The sequence below is a fragment of the Scomber scombrus genome, chromosome 6 (assembly GCF_963691925.1).
Source record: "Scomber scombrus chromosome 6, fScoSco1.1, whole genome shotgun sequence".
Classification (NCBI taxonomy): Eukaryota; Metazoa; Chordata; class Actinopteri; order Scombriformes; family Scombridae; genus Scomber; species Scomber scombrus.
The window spans coordinates 29,055,927-29,075,683 of NC_084975.1; the positions used below are offsets into that span (position 1 = coordinate 29,055,927).

The following is a 19,757-nucleotide window of genomic DNA, read 5'->3' on the forward strand; positions in this document are numbered from 1 at the left end:
ATGTCACTAAAGACTGCTGTAAACGTAAGTCTTAAATGAGTAATCCACTCCAAATATTTACACTACAATAACATTTCCGGACTCATAATGGACATTCTTTAAAAAAGGATCAAAATCAATGAAACGGAAATATTTTATCTTTTATGCTACCCTATCCTACGTAACCTATGCTACCCACAACGCAACTCTACACTTACAGTTCCATCTAAGATTTGGGGGCATTATGCTGGTAGCGGCTAATGTAGCCTTGAGACGCTAGCTTTAAACTGAGATGAAATTTCACATATTTTGTCTTCAGCCTTTTCTGTGCGTGCATGGTTGTTTATGTTGGAAGTGTAGTCAGTGCCCAGTTAAAGGCTGACCCTTGCAAGTCATGTTAAACTAGACATTATTTGGTTGCTAGGCATTAATGATACATGTAATACATTTTGTTGCTAACCACTAACCTGTGACATCACAGTATATGGTTTGCTGGTATAGTTTGGCCTCCTCTGGCTTGAAGACAATGTTGAAGTGAGCCGTGGTGTTGGGCCATATTTCACCTTCCTGTGCCATGTTCAGACAAGATGAGGAACAGTTATTTTACTCACAGGGTATAAAGCAGACATGCACACTGTAAATTCAAATATTCTCACACAGAAAAAAGGTTTGATTAAGGATGAGACGGGACGTTTTTGGATGGAAGTTTAACAGATATACATAACAAAACATGAATGAGGAACAGCAAATAAGTGTGTACAAGTCTTGGAATTAATGAATATCTAAATATAGTCCAGATTGCTCAAATCCATCTTTTATTTCTGTTTACTATTTTTTATAAAAACTGTAAAAGCATTAATTAATTTTAGTGTAGAAAACTGATTGATTGGTTATTTAGTCAGGCTTCACTCTACACACACACTAATACCTGTGTGTCCCTCTGTGTGTGTGTGTGTGTGTGTGTGTGTGTGTGTGTGTGTGTGTGTGTGTGGGTGTGTGTGAATGGGTGGATGGGTATGCGCATGTGTAGACTGCTGACCATTGCTCTCAAATGCCCTCGCTCAAAGTTTGTGTTGCGACTGTCGTGCCTGCAGACTGTTTACCCTCTCTCCCCTTGCACTTTCCTCCCATCACACCTTTCCTGCCCTTGCTCTGTTTTTTCATGTTTCCTCTCTCCCTCTATCCAGGGAACCCGAGTGAGTAGAGGAGAGGAGACACTGGCAGAAAAGGGGGGACGGCAATGTCAGAATAGGTCAGGCTACCTGAGGGCCCCTGGGCAGAAAGGGGCCCCCAATCTGTGACCTTCCTGTCACTGAGGAGTCAGACTGGGTTTAGATGTGAACAACAGGGGACACATCTTTACTCTTTGTGAAACACCTAATCTGAGATCTAATCTTTCCAACAGATTCCCATTTCTGTCCTGCAGCGCTACGAGGCAGCATACAGTAGGTGGTAAAGCATGTAGGGAGTCTTTCAAACCTAAGAATGACCCTCATTTAAATATTCAGACTGCCGTGTTGCCCTTGGACAAGCGACTGAAGTCCTGCCAGCTCAGAGAAAACCTTCACTGAGGCACGTTTGCCTTGGCATTATTAAGTTACGAAGTTAAGAAGTTACTGCAGTGATAGGCTCCAAACCCTGGGCAAGGGTGGGTACTAGCAAGACATGCTGGATAAGAGGAAGAGGGAAACACACACACACCGCTGGTTCCACAGTTATGCAGTTGTCTGAGAGGGCAAGCAGGTGGTCCTTTGCGGCCTGGCTTCTGCGTCCCTGGAGGGCTCTCGACAGCAGTGGGTGGCGATGGTTCGCTGTGGGGTCAGACTCGCTCTGAAAAACCAACTGCTCCTTCTCCTCCTCCTCCTCCTCCTCTTTCTGCTGGAGCAATAAGCTATCCCTAGAGAGAGGGAGAGAGGTGGGACATGAAAGGCAAGACAAAGTGATAAAAGTGGAGGGTCAGAAAAAAAAAGTGCAAAGAGTTACCAAAAAGAAAAAAACATGATGGAGCTATGTCTGGTAACACATTCTTTGGACCAGTCATGAGTTCAGAAGAGGAGGCATTTATATAGTTGAATATCTGAAAAACAATCGGTCTGTGTTAAATAATTTTTTCTGCATACCCCAATAAGCACAGGCCCTCCTCCTCTTGCTGGTTGGCCCATGTCTTCCATTTGTACTGTAGGGGGATATCACTGCTGTTGGCGAGGGACACCGTGTGCACGTTGGCCAGGGAGATGTAAGTCTTCTTCAACAGGATAGAGTCAGGCTCAACATGGATGCTCAGCTCTTCACAAGCCCCATACAGGCTGATGTATAAATCCTCACCTGGGGCAGAAAACAGGCAAAAACATCCATAAACATAAGCTGAATGAGGATACATTGTTTTCTATATATTATTTCCACCTGTCAAAAACATGTATCAATTCCAAAGCCTATAATGCAGTTACCAGCACATTCACAATGTCATCATGACACGTGCTGTAAAAACAACTTGAACATTAAAAGCTGCAAGTGAAAGCATGAATGAAAGCTTGTTTTTATGTCTAAGTAAATATAAGTGCTTTCATATTCACACATGCTTTCATGGAATCATTTTGTCCTTCCCAAAGTTTAACTTGACTAAACAGACCACATGCTGAATTTTCTCCAGTCTCACAAAAAAAAAACAACACAATAAAAACATAGCATATGAATAGATGGATAAAATGTGGAAGACAAATTATGACAATAAACAAAAGCCTGTAAAACATCAAGAACTCAAACAGAATATGTATATACCGATGTATAGAAAAGTGATGCAATTAAAGGTTAATTCATTTAGACAATGAGTCGGAGGGTCAAGAGTGAGGGTTTTTATATGAGAAATGTAGATACAGTATTTGATGACTTTGATGACTCGTTCCAAAGGGGGACCCATTAACCCAGCCGCTGAGCAGCCACTGCTGCTCCTCAGGGAGTGTCAGGCCTAATGTGGGCAGGGAATAGAGGAGGAACTCATGGCGGAGTCAAGGACAGACTGTAGAGTCGAGCTTTCAAACACTGGATCTGGATCAAAAGGAGCCTCGCAGTGAGATTAAAATGGCTCTCAAAATATCCTGGAAAACTGGCATCCAAAGCAACTTTCTTTATTGTGCTGCCAAAGCCTTTTGGAGTTGCAGCAATGTGAACTACATCAGGCTGAAATAAATATGAAAGGTTTAAATTATAATGTGGTTGACTTCCCTGCACGACATAACACATTAAAGCTGCTAAAGTACAGATCCCTGGAGTAAAGTTTCAAAAGCCCAACCACAAGAGACAAAATCTGTAATGGTGACTGGGACATCTAATGAGTCTCTATGGTAGTAACAAGGTGCCACCATTTCATTGTGCACCCTTTTTTTAACACACAGAGAGAAAGAGCAACAATAGCCAAGCAACAAAAATAAGATGCAAAACTAGGTTTTGTATAAGGCCAACAAGAGCAAGCCCTTAGGTAAATCTCCTGTTTGTTTGTTTACATTCAAATGAGAAAGACTTGAGCTTTGGTCTGTAGAGACAAATGCTGTGAGTCAGGCTTATCCTGAATTTATTTATATTTGTATACCTGCAGAGATTACATTTTTCATATATGGATACACTTCCAGCTTAAGTCCAACTAAACACACACAGGAGAAACACTTTCCCATTGGAATACAATAGAAGGGAGTGTCTGCATTTTTAATATTGTGTTGTCTGGGCTCTGAACTCTACAGGGTTTGACTCTCTATTTCCCTAATTCAAACATACAGTAGATACCTTGCTCAATATTACTAGAAATGAAAATGAGATCAATGTAACAAGAGATTTTTTCATTTGTGAGCAGTCAAGCTTAATGAGTGTGTTTCATTTTATTGTGATTGTTCTACTTTTCAAAGCCAAAACAAACTAGAGGACTTGCCAAAATTACTTTTTACTTACAATTTAATTTCCCCATGTCTTTCATTAGGTTCAAACACAACCCACTGAGAATGAGTTAGAATTTCTCTGAAATGCAGGTTTGCAATATGATAGTTGCTTTGGAGGATGGGGAGGGAAATCCTGCCCTTGGCCCAGGATTAGAAACTTGACTCAGGGGGTTGATGGTGCAAAAGTTGTGCGGACTTGTATGACACTAGTGATCTTCCACTGATTTGAATCCAGCAAGGACACAGTGTCATTGATGAAAAACATCCAAAATCAGGCCCAACACATCTGTAATGCCAGCAGGTTCAGAACGGCAGTTTTGGACCTGTAGTTTCACTCCAATAACAACATAAGGCACAGTTTTGACCTTAAAATTAGAAACGTTGCTGTACAATTGGTGTTCTACTGCCACTGTGGCTCAGAGAGACAATACAAGCTTTTTATTCATTTGTTTGTTTGGGGAATGTCAGTTTGACTTCAGGAATAAGAGAAACATTGTGCTTTTTGTAGTTTGATGATATGTATCACAAATGTTTTTTTAATTTTATTTAAAGGTGCCCCATGGAGTTTTTGATCACTAGTAACTCTATGAAGGAATGTTTTTAGTGGTAGCCCCTATTCTGTTTGTTCGTGTTACACGAACATACAAGGACATACTTTACAAGCACCAAGACCTCAGAAACAGGGCCAGGCTGTGAAGCCAGTTTGACATAGAGGCCGAACTATGTTATTACAACTTACTGACCCAAAAAGTATTTTCCTCACACACAATCATTGGAAAAGGAGTTGGTGTAAAACAGTGAATACACTTTTATACATTTTTATAATCAGAATTTGATCCATTCTGTCTAATAACCTTTAGAAGGTTTAGAATAACTTATTTTATTCCCATTCAGGTGAGCAGAGAGCCAATTGGAAGTCAGCTGGTTTAGCCAGTAGAAGTCTTTAGTGTGCATGCTCTGTGAGCACAACATTCAGGAAGTGTGAATAACAGCTGGAAGCCAGTTTCTTGGCTTCATGAACCACTCAGCATCTTTCATAGGGATTAGCTGGGCGCCATATATGCATCTGGTATCAAGGTCTCTTTAATATATACATGACATGCATGCACAGACGTAGCAAAGCGCAAACCAAGGCAGTGAGACTTCTGGCAAACAACGATGTAAACAATGTTCAAATTTAAATACTAAAACGTTTGCTTTGCAACACAGTGCATTTTAACTTTTCTATAGGTGGCACTGGTTGTAAAGAACTGGTTTGACAATGACAGCCACATATGTTCTCCTCTGAGAAAAATCTATAGCTGCTAATCATGAATAAGTGAGTAAGTGGCTTACAACTCAATTCTATTATCCTATGTAATAACCCAGGAATGTTTAATTCTGATCAGATCAGTGTCCCACACACAAATCCACACATGTAATCAACAGCCCAGATGTGTCTCCTCACTGATTAGTTCCCATGGTAACAAAAAGACAACAAATGCAGATACTCAACACACAGCAGGGAAGATGAAAAAAGCAATACACAGGACAGAAATCCAACCAGTCCCATTGTAACCTGTAGACCTTGTTTGTGTCAGGCTATTAAGCTGTTAATGTGCTAAAAAGTAGCATAATCCAAAGTGGAGTGCTGCACATATACAATAACAAATGAGCAGGCACAAGCCAACGCAAAGTGATCAATAGCATATGTTTCATCCACAGCATTTTCTTTAAAATAAATATTATTTCACCAAATCTAACTGTAAATATTGGTTATTTACAAAACGACATGATTTACACTCTATTTATCTATTTTTTTCAACCTTTACTTAATGAGGACAGTCCAGCTGAGATCAAAGGATCTGCTTCTTGGTAGGAGACCCCAGCCGATAACACCAGACAAGTGAATCAATGAACACACTCAACACACAATCATGAAAAAACCAAACACCATCAAACGCAAACTGAGAGAAAAGGGAGTCAGACTAGCAAGTGAAAGAAAGAAAGAGAGAGATGGAGGGGATGGGGGGTGGGGGGTAGGGGGGGGCTGTGGGGAGGGGATGTGACTCAATGACAAATCAACCAAAGAGCTGGCTGTTTGCAATAGATTTATCTTCCGCTGCAATGAACAAAAGTGTTGAATTTTCATAAGACGAGCCTTCCCATTAGGTTTCAAGTCCTGCACAATGCGGGGCTTTTAATCCATCTCTGCCTGGGCTTTAACATGAGTGAGCAGAAGTGATTAATTGGGACCTGAGATACCTCCTTTCTCAGTAACATGAAAGCCTCAGTAGCAGTAAAACTTCCCCAATGTGACTTATTTAGCTTATAGATGTATCGACAAAAAATTGACCCCAGTCCTGGTGTAGAGAAAAGAAGAAAACAAACAAGACTGTAGGGAAAGTAGGTTGAGTAAATCTATACAATGACTAGGCTTTAGCCCTGTGGTGAATACATATATATTAGAATTCATGGAGTGTTCACATTTACTTCCAACAAGCCAATTATCACTGAGATTTCTATCATAAAGGCAGATAGAGAGAGATCACAGAAAAAATAAAAAGCTTGACAGAGTGGCACAGGAGGGCCAGTTCTTTACTTTAACTCTGCTGGAAAGACAAACCGTTGAGATATTGTCGGATCGAGAGAAAGAGAGAAAAGAGAACGCAGAGGACGGAGGATGAGTGATAGAAGGAAATGAGGGAGAGAGAAATAAAAAAAAAATAGGAGAATGCGGAGAGAAAAGCAATTATCTCCGTGCATCCGGATACTATGACAGCAGTTGACAGGCAGGGAGAGCTGCAGCTTATTTCTAAGCTTTCATCATCACTGTCCACAACCCCCCCCCCCCACCCTCAGACCTCCACCCATTGCTTTCTTTTCCCATAATTTCTCTATGTGCACAGCGAGGGAACTTATCAACCCCCTCAACTACCTTTGATTACACTGCAAACAGCAGATCTGCAGTAGGCGCGTGCGAGTGAGCGTGTGGACGCACGTGCACTCAAATTTGAGCGTGCGTGTTTGTTTATGTGCAGCTGCATTCTGTTTGTGTGTGCGTGCTTGCTTTTTCTAAAAAGGCTGCTGTACTGAAATCCCCTCGGTGCTATAGCCCTGTCAAAGCAGATGCCTCAGCGCTCCCTAAGAGCTGTCTGTCTTTTCATTTAAATCAGCGGCAGTGACAGTGGAGAGGGTGTGGGGGTGGAGGGGTTGTGTGTGATGAGGGTGTGGGGAGGAGGGGGCAACTGGAGCGGCAGAGTCTCATTTTTAAGACAGGATTGTCTAACACGTCATGATGGAAAACAAGCGAGCTGAGGCAAACTATTATTTTTCAAAGCTGCGTTGGCTTTTAACTGACGATGGGAAATGAAGATGTTGTATGTTCCCACGTTAAGTACCAGGGTGTACATGCAAATTGACAAACATAACACACAACACACACACACATATGCCAGCCAGCTTATGCTGACGTCTCCCACACGGCCCCTCGGCAAGAGTCCAGCCTTTTGCGGCAAGCTGACCTGAAACATACATGAGAGTGGGGGGAGACAGGGAAAGGTGCTAAATTAAAAATGATAGTGTCTTTGATGGGCTGTAAGTGGTGTTCTGGACCCGGGCTGCCCCTCCGATTATAAAAGCTTAATGCTGCCGAATGCCGCTGCCGTTGCCACTCCTTCAGCAGACCTGCCTGTTTATGCAGCTCAGCACCCCCTGCTCCTTTAAGGTCACGCACACAGGGAAAAACTAATTAATTTTTTTTTTTTTTTTTACACAACACACAAACCACAAACAACAAAACAAAAAGACACAGATGCAGAGATATTTTTATGAAGCCTTTTTTTTTTCTACTGAAAACAATCATCATTAAAGAGCTACACACAAATCTTTTTTTATCCCGTCTCGGCTCCGGGGGAATTGCATCACAATAATTAAATGATAAACTCCAAATGGATGAATAGAAATCCAAAGTCAAAACAGTTTAACTCTTATCCACCATTATCCAATCAGTTTTTCTTACACAAGGTGACTTTGCTATGGTAGAGTTTCAGGACTACTACTGATAACAGAATGGCTGCCATGTCAGCATGCTACTGAATTTTCAGACACACGCACGCACACACACACGCACGCACACACACACACACACGCACGCACATGCACACGCACACGCACACGCACACGCACACGCACACACACACACACACACACACACACACACACACACACACACACACACACACACACAGTACTTTCCAGAAAAAAATGACGATAGTGTGCATAGCTAATTAGAGTGAACTCAAGCCATTTTTTTCTCTGCATGGTCGACAGTGCTTCTACATCATTTGTGCAACACTTTGGGATTTTTCTACTCAGATGACTTTTAGGGAGCCATGTAGCTAAAATAGCTGAATTTAGCTGAGAGGAGACTTTGACGTGGTCAGAATAAGGCTGATTTGGTACTGATTGAAGCATCCTCTTGGTTCATGAAGAACCAGCCAGTAATGTTCGCCATTACTATTTTCAGCAACCAGTATTAAATCACTTCCCGTTTAAAGCTGGGAGTAAATATGAATGAGGAGATGAATCATCGTGACTCATTTCCCATCATAACAAATCACAGTGTAAAATGTAGTTTGCCAATCTGAGTTCATGACTAAAATGAACTGAAGCTTTCTTTTTTCATAAATGTTTTTTAACATTAAACGTTTGCCATTCATCAAAACCACAATTCTACAGTACCATTCTCACCTGTCATGTTGAGTTAAGCTCTTTTAAAAAAACAACATTTATGCAACAGACTGCCCCAGTTGAATCCTCTATTGCTATTTTGCTGAACAGGATAAAAGTACTGATGTTTTCCAGCAACTTTCTCTCTTTTACCTCTAATTGATCCCCTCGTGTGTGTACAGGGAAAGTCAAAAGCTTCGTCTATCTGCCTTTGATGTTGAGGAATCTGGCTAATTGTGAAGGGATCTGAAGTTTCCCTAAAACATATGACCACTGGGACCACTGGCACAATGATGGTAGAATACAGGAGAGGATAGAAGCAAAGGAATCACTAAAATAATACTGTTAGCAAGATTATCACAAATGAGCAGATTTATTGCAAAAACACAAATGTGGGTAGCGTATATATTATAGTCAGTCTTTATCACTATAAATATTTATCAAGCAATGATATCATAAAGAAAAATGACCAATGAATGAACAAATAGACTCATTAGTGCATTGAGCTTCGGTGAGCTGACACAGTGGAACAAAACAAATATAAACTAATAAACACAGGGCAGTTTTGTTAAGTTATTTATCTTGAACTTTACAATGTAATTTTGCTTTTAATGAGAGGTGTGTATGCTTAACAGCAGATTGTATTTATTTGAGTTCATAAGAGGAAACAAGTGTTATTCTCCTCCCCAGCAATGTCATTATTTAACAAAAACAGTCAGTTAAAAGGCAGCACTCAGGATGCACTTGAGATGAAAAACACTAGAAGTGCTTCCTTTTATTCCTGACTTTGCTTTTGGAAAATATTAATATTTACTTTAGAAATCCTTACAATCAGAAGATGCATATAAATTGGTATTCTACTGTCAGCCAGACTGGTGCACTAAGCAGTGCTCGTCCCTCAATTCTGTGCAAAATTACACAGACTGCATGATGTTCAAATCAAAATCAGACCCTTCTGGTGACGCTTTGCAGTACTACTACTGTGCTGTGCAGACACAACCAGAGACACAGTGATAATGGTGGGTTAAATTGTGTGCTGAACCCATTAGGATGTAATTTTAGAAGAAATCAGAGCTGCAGGGACACAGGGGAGGGGAGGAGAAGTGAATGAGGAGAGATAACAGAGGAAGCTGCATTGAGCAGTAAATACAATACACCACATAGGCTGATACCATGCCGTACTCAAAGCCCTGTTCCCTTAGGATGTTAAGATTCTCCTCTCATTACCGTTACTTATGTCACCTTTGATTTCATGGCCCCAAGCCCACAAAAGCACACACAAACATATTCCCACACAAGCTCCAAAGTACATAGTAAGTATCTACTCATCTGCACATGTGTACAGTCGTTCACACAATACTAAGTAAAAAGAAGACAATTAGACAGGCAGACAATGAGGAGTTAATAAGATAAGATCAGCTTGGGGAATCTATTTGTGCCGAGCATCTAAAGATAGGTGTGTGTGTGTATGTATGGAAAACACTGATAAGGCACACTGAAACACACACATGCAATAATATTGAAAGCAGAGATTGAAACAAACCGGCTTCTAATCTCTCTGCTAGTCAATATCATTGCACGCTGAGCTGGACTGAGGAAATTACAGTAACGTGTGTGTGTGTGTGTGTGTGTGTGTGTGTGTGTGTGTGTGTGTGTGTGTGTGTGTGTGTGTGTGTGTGTGTGTGTGTCTGTGGAGATGTTGGGCCCAGTTTAGCACTTGTTCTGCTTTAGGTTCACCACTGCTACAAAAAGAGAATCTTATTGTGTTGTTTACTTCAGTGATAATAGTAAACACATTCATCCTTTTAGTTCCATTCCATTTGACACTGCTGATTATGCAAACTCCTTTTGTACTTTGAAAAACTCTGCCTCCATCTGCATGTGTGTCTGTTGTGTGCGTGTCTGTGTGTGCGTGTGTGTGTGCGTCGGCGAGTGTGTGTCAGGCCATAACAGATAGAATGGGACAATGAGACAATGTACTTTGTTGAGGCAACACTTATTTTATAGCTTGGAGTGTCACTGTGTGGGTTCGTGTCTGTGTGTGTGTTCCAAAAGAAAAAAAGTTATATATATATATATTTATCAAACTGTTATGAAGCCAAACGAAACTATAATTGCGTGGCACGGTGAGATAGACAGATTGAGAGACACATTCTGACAGATAAGAGAGAGAACATCTGAAAACTCTCCGCTTCTCCTATATGGAGGCATTTAGAGTAGACTGGCTCGCAGAATATTACTTCAAGAAAAATGCTAAGCTGGAAAAATAACACAGCTGATAAGAGACATGCTGCAACAAGGTCATTCTCGTTTTTGTTTTTATTATTATATTTAATTTAGCTTAGTCTGAATATGCTGATTAGGACTCTTATGAATATTTCACTATAGCTCTGGGAAATTGTGAAAGCTTCATCAGAAGCTATGGTCATAACATATTTCTGTGACACTACTGTGCATACACTTTTGAAACTGACTCTTTCTCACCTGTGTGGTAGTGCAGCAGCAAGTCCTGCCTGTGGTCTCCTGTGGTCATGGGGTTGAAATCCACAGTCACCTGCATGCTTTCGCCTACATCAAGAGTCCCAGAAGAGGGCGTCACTGAGAAAGGCCTGGTGTAGAGTACAAAAGACATTGAGGTAGTGTATTTGATAACAGCTAAGGTGCAACACTGGTTTTAGAAATTGGTGGAAGAAACCCAAATGTTCAATATACATACAGGAATTACTCTAAATGTTTATTCATGTTTCCAAAACCACAAATACTATCTAGTTCTCGGCCAGCTGCTGTTGAGCTGTGATTATGGGTGAAAAAAGGGTAAATTAACTATTTATACAATGACAGGTGTGTTATAATTTAATGTAATTTAATAATTAATAATGGCTTCTAAGCTTAAAACGACTTGTGTTAAATGTAATCACTCAAACACAGAGGGCGTACTCTAAGGCCATCCTGCCATCCTACAGACTCTCACCTCTGTGTGTGAAGGCTGAACATGGCTTTTCCGTTCCCTATGTTGCGGACTAGCTGAGTCCTCTGTGTGGAAGCTTTCACAGGACAGGGAGGTAAGTAGAGCTCATCGCGAAAGTCAAGGATGGCCCGTGGCCCAATGGCACGAATTGGGATCTCAAAACGCTCCCTTTCTGTCACACAAACCAGTCTGTGGTGGTAGTCCTGAGTGGACACAATGAGAAAAAATGTGTTTCAAATGATCAAATAACAATATATATACATATAAATTATTTGTTTTCTCAGCATATCCCTTAAGGTTATTCAGCAAACACATTATAACTGATGCTAATAAACCAATAATAATATAATGGTGACTAATCCATGGGGTGTTTTTAAATGTAATTTTATAATATGATGTGTACACTGCGAGCGCAAAACAGCCATAAAACCTACAATAAAAGCAGCTGAGTGGTGACCACTGTAAAATAAAAAAAATTAAAAATAGCAATAACACATGAGGGATTATGTTACCTTTAATTTGATCTTAACCTTTGAGTCTCAGTTTTCACTTTGACCCACATTATCAGTAAGAGAGATGACAAAAGGATGTGCTTATGTAACATAATGCCTGACCTTTGACCCTTGACTTCCTAAATCTGACCTAACCATTGTTAAATTTATGCACAATATGAATGTGAAATAAGTGCATCCATTTTGACTTCTCATGCGTCTTTGATCACACTACTTGTTTTCATGTATTATTTTCTACATTAGGAGTGCTTACTTGTTGAGTTATCTTTCTAATATACCTAAATCTTATCATCTGCCTCACCCAGCTTAATCTTATCATCATATCTAAATAATATATCAGCCTCTTAAGTGCAGGTTACAGTGATCATTCATTTACTCTCTATTTTTTTGTACCTTGTTCTCCTGTGGGGTGAAGAAGACACTGAAACTGGCAGACAGACCCGGTGCAACTTTGTTCCCTGCATCCTCACCTACCACAGTGAAATACTCTGAGTCCTGCAGCTCCAGCTTCATTTGCCGTGAAACCTTGACAACAAAAAATCCATCACTCCAAACATTAACAACAAACGCAAAGCCATGTCCACAGGTCCACAATAATGATTTATTCATTATTACTTGATGGTGTCTTGTACAAATTACAGCTATAAATCTCTTCCAATCACCTGTGATCTTTTCCGATCATACTGCACTCCTTACACACATTCCACCCTCTGTGACACACACACACACACACACACACACACACACACACACAGTACTTTCCAGAAAAAAATGACGATAGTGTGCATAGCTAATAAGAGTGAACTAAGCCATTTTTTTCTCTGCATGGTCGACAGTGCTTCTACATCATTTGTGCAACACTTTGGGATTTTTCTACTCAGATGACTTTAAGGGAGCCATGTAGCTAAAATAGCTGAATTTAGCTGAGAGGAGACTTTGACGTGGTCAGAATAAGGCTGATTTGGTACTGATTTAAGCATCCTCTTGGTTCATGAAGAACCAGCCAGTAATGTTCGCCATTACTATTTTCAGCAACCAGTGTTAAATCACTTCCCGTTTAAAGCTGGGAGTAAATATGAATGAGGAGATGAATCATCGTGACTCATTTCCCATCATAACAAACCACAGTGTAAAATTTGTTTCATCTAGTTTGCCAATCTGAGTTCATGACTAAAATGAACTGAAACTTTCTTTTTTTTAAAAATGTTTTTTAACATTAAATGTTTGCCATTCATCAAAACATATAGTAAACGCTCCTTTTTCTGCAGCTATGGTTAAGATGTCAGGGTGTTGAATGGTTTCTGTCTCAGCTCAGTACCTGTGTTGCCAGTATAAATGCTCACTCATTACACACCTTGTCCTTGTTGAACAGAAGTAGAGGTAACTTGTAGGTCTGTGCAGGACTGAAGTTCTGGAAGACCAGCTCAGATGGGAAGGGCTGGAAAAGCGCCTGATCCACATCCACCAAAGACAACTGACAACACACACAAAAAACATTGTTAAATAGCCACAACACAACATATATGTAGTCATTACCATGTCTGTCAGGATACACATTGAAATGAAAGTTACACACACTCAACCGACTCCCCACACTTCCTAGGTACAGATACTCCTGGTTGCTTTCCATTTCAAAAACATTGATGACCAAGTTTTGCCAACATTTATTACAAATAAGGGAGCTAAGGAAAGCTAAGGCAATTTTTTTTTTCAAGGCAGTAATTGGTGAAGCTAGAGGTAACACCAACACCTGATTTGGAATCAGTTCAACAAGCTGACAAGACATCATGAAGCAGGAAAGTCAATTGAACTTAATCTGAATGAGAACCTCAACAAAGGACTCATCTGAAGTACCAATGACTCATAATCACTACTTTGTTGATTCTGGTGAAATGAGCAAACCACCTGAATAACAGCTTTTTTTCCCCTGAACCTAATGCAAATTGGCTTCAAAGCCAACCACTCAGCTGAGCCAGTCAATTGTTTCTTTTTAGAAAAAGTCAAATCACTGTTGGATAAAGGTGGTGTTGTCGGTGCTGTGTTTAGTGATAACATTTGATTAATCACAAAGTTCTTGGAAGTTATCTTTATTTTTTCTGTCAAGTCCCTTAAATGGGTAGTCATATCTCACCAATCTCAATCTGTTCGAATACATAACCATCAATCAGATGCCCTTTGCTTGTCTACCGGTGTCCCACAAGGATCCATGATGGGCACACTCTTATTGAGTTTATATATTAATGACTTGCCATGTATGTGTCCTGGGGTTGATATCCATATATATGCTGACGACACTGTGTTGTATGTACATGGTAGCCCAAAAACACAAGATGCTGCCAAACTTATAAACTCCATGGTCAATGTTACAGCATGGCTCAATCTGTGTTGTCTGCAACTAATTGTGTCTAAAATTGTGGGCACGTTCTTCACCAAGACAAATGGCTCTACTGTAAACTTAGATGTGTTTAGGTCAGAAAATCTACAGGTTATCAAATACTTGTAATACCTTGAAATTCTGATAGACTCCAACCTCAACATCAGAGCTCAGGTAAAAGAAAATTTCCACTGAAGTGGCCAAGATGTATTGTCTCTCACATTACTTACTGTTTGACGAACTGGTCACAGGCTAACCATACTACACTGAAACCACTGCAGTCTTTGTATGAACAAACACTTCAATTCTACACACACAAAAAACAGATTGTTTCTACCACTGGAAAATTCTAAGGAAATATAATATATATATGATTTTTATAATATTAATATTATTTTATTGCTTTCAGAACTTATCACAGTGACCCATAGAAGAGGTTAGTCACATTAACATTTACATATTTGACAAGTCAACAAAAAATATGGGCAAGGTGAGATGCAAAAACGGGTCGTCCTAATTATGATGACAGGGCGTTTCATGAACTTTTTATGACATTTTTGCTCTGTAAAAGTACAGAGCATTAAGTCACATTGGCTGCCCTCTGCCCATCAATTAGTGCTTGCTGACTAAGGAGAAGTAGCTTTGGTACAATGTAAATGACCTCAGCAGACAGCTCATGTTTTGAATGCACAGGATTGATGATGAAATAATGAGGGGGGTTTGAATGTGTTTTTGGTCTCATTTATTGTTCTAATTAGCTGACCACATTCACGTCTTTATTATGTTGGTTTTTTTTCTTCATTCATTCAAATCTGACTTGGCCAATTCTTAAAAATGTGTGGTAACTGGGGCTTCAAGTTTTAGGTGTAAGTACTGTAACATTTGGAACATTTTACAGAAGCAGTTTTATATACTTTATTATGTATGCTTATGGGCTGGATGTCCATCATAGTGAAGAGACACCTTGTCAAAATCAAATGTAGGTTTCAATGTAATGTGTTATAAGGAACTCCCCTGGGGTTCCTTATAAAATAAAAGTCAGCAGTTGAAGTATTCAGACGTAAGTGGTAACTCCTGTCTAACTGTTATCTTTTTCTGTAGGTGGTTGTCACTGTCACTGTTGTCACTGATGCTGTTGGACCAGCCTCTAGAATGTAAATTCATTTAACAAATACCCTGACATTTTAGACGGGTGCCATCATTGTAGATATCTGTGATGTACAGAAACTTTTCCCTGTCACTATCATGTTGCCGGTAAAATAACAGCAAGTTATATTGTACTACTGAGGTAGCACAACATTGGCTGACATTTACTTTGTGATGTGTGGTCTTGCTCATGTCTAGCAGTTCCAGTATGCGGGGCGGGTGCATCTCATTGGTGTTAGCCAAGCGCTCCTCTGTAGACTGTAACAACTCCTGGGTGTAAACAGATGGGGTCACCTGCAACAACAAAGCAGTTACAGTCTTAAAATTGCAATACATGGCATTCAGCCACTAGATGTCACACTATAGCACCAGCATCTCAGACCAAAACAAACACTGTTTGGGAAAAAAAAGTGTTACGAATGTCCTTTTTCTCATCTTAAATGTTTTCAGAAATATATATTTGTGTACTGTTTGGCTGTAATTTGGGAATGTTTGTGACACGGCTGCTATCTTGGAAACAGATGGAGAAGACACAGAGGGACTCACATGTATTAACGTGCACTAACACGCACACATATAGGTCATGTGGCTTAATTCTCTGCTCCAGTCGATAACTAGTACATTAGTAAACATAGTAAATTATTGTTTGCTGACATCAGTGAGGCTGAATATCATTTATTGCAACTTTAATTCAGCAGCGATGAGGATGCACAGCAAACAAAATGTTACCACTGACAGAGAAAATAGGAAAAGATCATAAGCACAGGGACTGTAGACTGTCAACTTAAAGCTGTCAGCTATCACATACAGCGGGTAAAATAAGTATTGAACACGTCACCGTTTTTCTCAGTAAATATATTTCTAAAGGTGCTATTTAAATGAAATTTTAACCAGACGGCGGTAACAACCCATGCAATCCAAACATGCACAGAAATCATAGGTGTCCATAAATTAAGTTATGTGTAATAATGTGAAATGACACAGGGAAAAAGTATTGAACACATGAAGAAAGGGAAGTGCAAAAAAGCATAGAAAGCCAAAACACTCAACCACCATGACCTGTATGCACGCTCACCACGCAACACTCAATTGCTGAAGGAAAAGCATGTTGAAGCGCCTTTAAAGTTTGCTGCACAACATTTAGACAAGCCTGTAAAATACTGGGAAAATATAGTCTGGTCAGATGAGACCAAAATTGAACTCTTTGGATGCCATAATACACACCATGTTTGGAATGGAGGTGGGAACATCATGGTGTGGGGCTGTTTTTCAGCATACGACACTGGCAAACTTCATATAATTGAAGGAAGGATGAATGGAAAAATGTACCGAGATATTCTTGATAAAAATCTGCAGCCATCTACCAGGATGATGAAGATGAAACAAGGGTGGACATTTCAGCACGACAATGACGCCAAACACACAGCCAAGGAAACTCTCAATTGGTTTCGGAGAAAGAAAATAAAGCTGCTACAATGGCCCAGCCAATCACCTGACTTGAATCCAATAGAACATCTAAAGAATGAACTAAAGATCAGAGTTCATAGAAGAGGCCCACGGAACCTTCAAGATTTGAAGACTGTTTGTGTGGAACAATGGGCCAACATCACACCTGAGCAATGCATGAGACTAGTTTCTCCATACAGGAGGCGTCTTGAAGCTGTCATTACCAACAAAGGCTTTTGTACCAAGTATTAAATAAATTTCACTAAGTGCGTTCATTATTTTTTCCCTGTGTCATTCCATTTCATTACACATAACTTAATTTCTGAGCTTATTCATTTTGGTTTCTTTGTATGTGTGGATTACTTGGGTTGTTACTGACATCTGCTGAAAATGTCATGTCAATAGCACCTTTGGAAATATATTTACTGAGAAAAATGGTGATATGTTCAATACTTATTTAACCCGCTGTATATGCACCAATGACTACTTCAACTGCATAAAGTACAGGCACATCCATGTACTCAAAAAACCTTTAATAATATCCCCTTCAGTGAGGACAATCTGCAGCATTCTTGAGGTGAATATTCCTCCCCACAATCCTCTGGCATGTCTTTATCAGTGCATCAGAGGCAAAGAAACATCTGACTGCACTTAGTCTATTATTTTAAGGTTAGGTCAGAAAAGGACTTTAGCTTAAAATCGAAATGAATAATGTAGCCGAGGGGGGTTATCACATATGCAGTATTTAATAGCTGCCAGTTAGGTGTGTATTCATAATACACTCTATTGTTCTATGATTCAGAGACAACAACACTGCTTAAGTAAACACTATTCTTTAAGAAGGTAAGTTGTGAAGTTCAGCAACTACTACAGTGATTAAGAAATATTACAGATATAGATATTACAGTAATAATGCTATTATTGTATAATGTATTAGTGTATGCAGTGCACCACAGTTTTGGTTAAGACAAACAATTATCACAATAGCGTTTGTTAAAGGGAGGATAAGACTTTTAAGGAGCTGTCACGAAACTAGGCTGAAATCAGTATTTTAAGGACAATTAATCAGGTTTACGGGGATTTTTTTTCCACCTGTCGGAGGGAGGTCTAGTAAAAGTACTTCTTCTTGTTCTTGTCGCTTACAATACTGTCAGTACAAACTTAAAAAGCCAAGGAGAGAGTGGAGCCTAAAATTGCTGAGCTGAGGGTCACTGCAACAAAAAGCTGCAGTCATATATTGATTTTTGTTCCCTATAGGAAGCCAAGGTAATTATTAGAACAATCTGTCATTTGAAGCAGCGTATTCAAAAAGATGGGACAATGTCCAAAAATTCGGTAACAGGAAATTGGACCCATAACATTCATGAGAAAAATCTGCTTTCAACAGCTCATTCATTTTTGGCTGGATAATCTAATTTTGTGTGAAGGTAGAAGCTATCCAATATCATGTCATGTCACCATGCTGTTTCCACAAACCGCCACCAGGTGTGCTGAATTCAATCCCCAAGTCAAATGTGTGTTCACAGAGGAAAAGCAAAGAACAGCAGGACATCCTCACCCTTCTTCTTGGCCTGTCCTCTTTTAGAACAAGTTTAGCATTGCAGGGCAGAGACCCTTTGCTCTTTTGCCACTTGGTTGTTGATGGGATCTGGATGGCTGTCATTTTCAATGTGGTTTGGAGCAAATTCAGCTGCAAGAGAAGAGAGAGAGGAGAGGAGAGGAGAAAAGATTTTCTACTATACAATAATGTTATCTTTATGTTGTTGTGACACTAATGTGTACGCTGACAATAGCTAAGTAAATTATGTTTAGTGTTAACTTTAAGTTCAATCTACAGCGGGTCGTGGGTAAGAAACAGTAAGGGGACAGCTTCTTCGGAGCACCTTGTGTACTTCTAATATCCGACCGAAAATATGACAAGTGGCACCGGCATAACACCGACAACAAACCTGATACATGATTTCACAGTGCGGTGTATCACTACGCCCAATCTAAATTAATGTATACATCTCAAACTACATAGTAAAAAGTAGTTCCTAAATGTACATAACAATATAACGAATATATTTACCAAATCATCAACTATTATTCAAATCATTTAAAACATTCAACCAATACCAAAATAACATAATCTTCAGACCAGGTCTTCACAAAAATAAATCTTTTCTAACATTAGTTAGCCATCAAACGCCAGCTTGGCTTTTTTAAATTCTTCATTTCGTTTGAGTAGAATACCTTTCTGCTACTTTAAACGGAAAATATTATCTGTAATTATTTGTTCTTATTAGCTGACTCTAACCAGAAAACACTTGCCGGGGTCTTCATTCTGCTGACTGCATTACATCTCTGACTTTAAAAGCCACATTATCGTCTAAACTATTGTCTTTCGTCACTTACCGTTTGAACACAGTTAACGGTTAAACCAGCTCTTATTTCACTCCAACAACAAAAATAAGTGTTACCACTCCGTAAATGAATAAATGATAGAATACATGAAGCTATTCTACTCAGTCATAAACGCTCAACTTGACAACTTCGTTGTGGTTTGTTGCTATGGCAACGCAGTCCACGGCCTCATAATAAACTGTTTTGTGATTGGTCCGCCGCTGCGACAGGGTTTACAAACGCTGGCAGCAGAAACGGCACTTTAAATGAGTAAACTTCACATCTGTTTTTGAAACAACAAAGACAAAGGG

General features: G+C 39.7%; 1 protein-coding gene across 1 annotated transcript in view; it reads right to left on the minus strand.

The window, feature by feature from the left end:
* The window catches only part of hydin (HYDIN axonemal central pair apparatus protein), a 70,859-nt gene extending 51,840 nt beyond the window's left edge, over positions 1-19,019 (minus strand). The window contains exons 1-10 of the mRNA XM_062421581.1: positions 19,011-19,019; positions 18,620-18,751; positions 15,784-15,909; positions 13,450-13,569; positions 12,489-12,620; positions 11,587-11,786; positions 11,100-11,224; positions 2,100-2,304; positions 1,681-1,876; positions 447-546 (exon numbers count right to left, since the gene is read on the minus strand). Coding sequence (XP_062277565.1) covers positions 447-546; positions 1,681-1,876; positions 2,100-2,304; positions 11,100-11,224; positions 11,587-11,786; positions 12,489-12,620; positions 13,450-13,569; positions 15,784-15,909; positions 18,620-18,751; positions 19,011-19,019 — 1,345 coding nt within the window. The remainder of the gene's footprint in view (positions 1-446; positions 547-1,680; positions 1,877-2,099; positions 2,305-11,099; positions 11,225-11,586; positions 11,787-12,488; positions 12,621-13,449; positions 13,570-15,783; positions 15,910-18,619; positions 18,752-19,010) is intronic.
* Between the last annotated feature and the right edge of the window lie 738 nt (positions 19,020-19,757).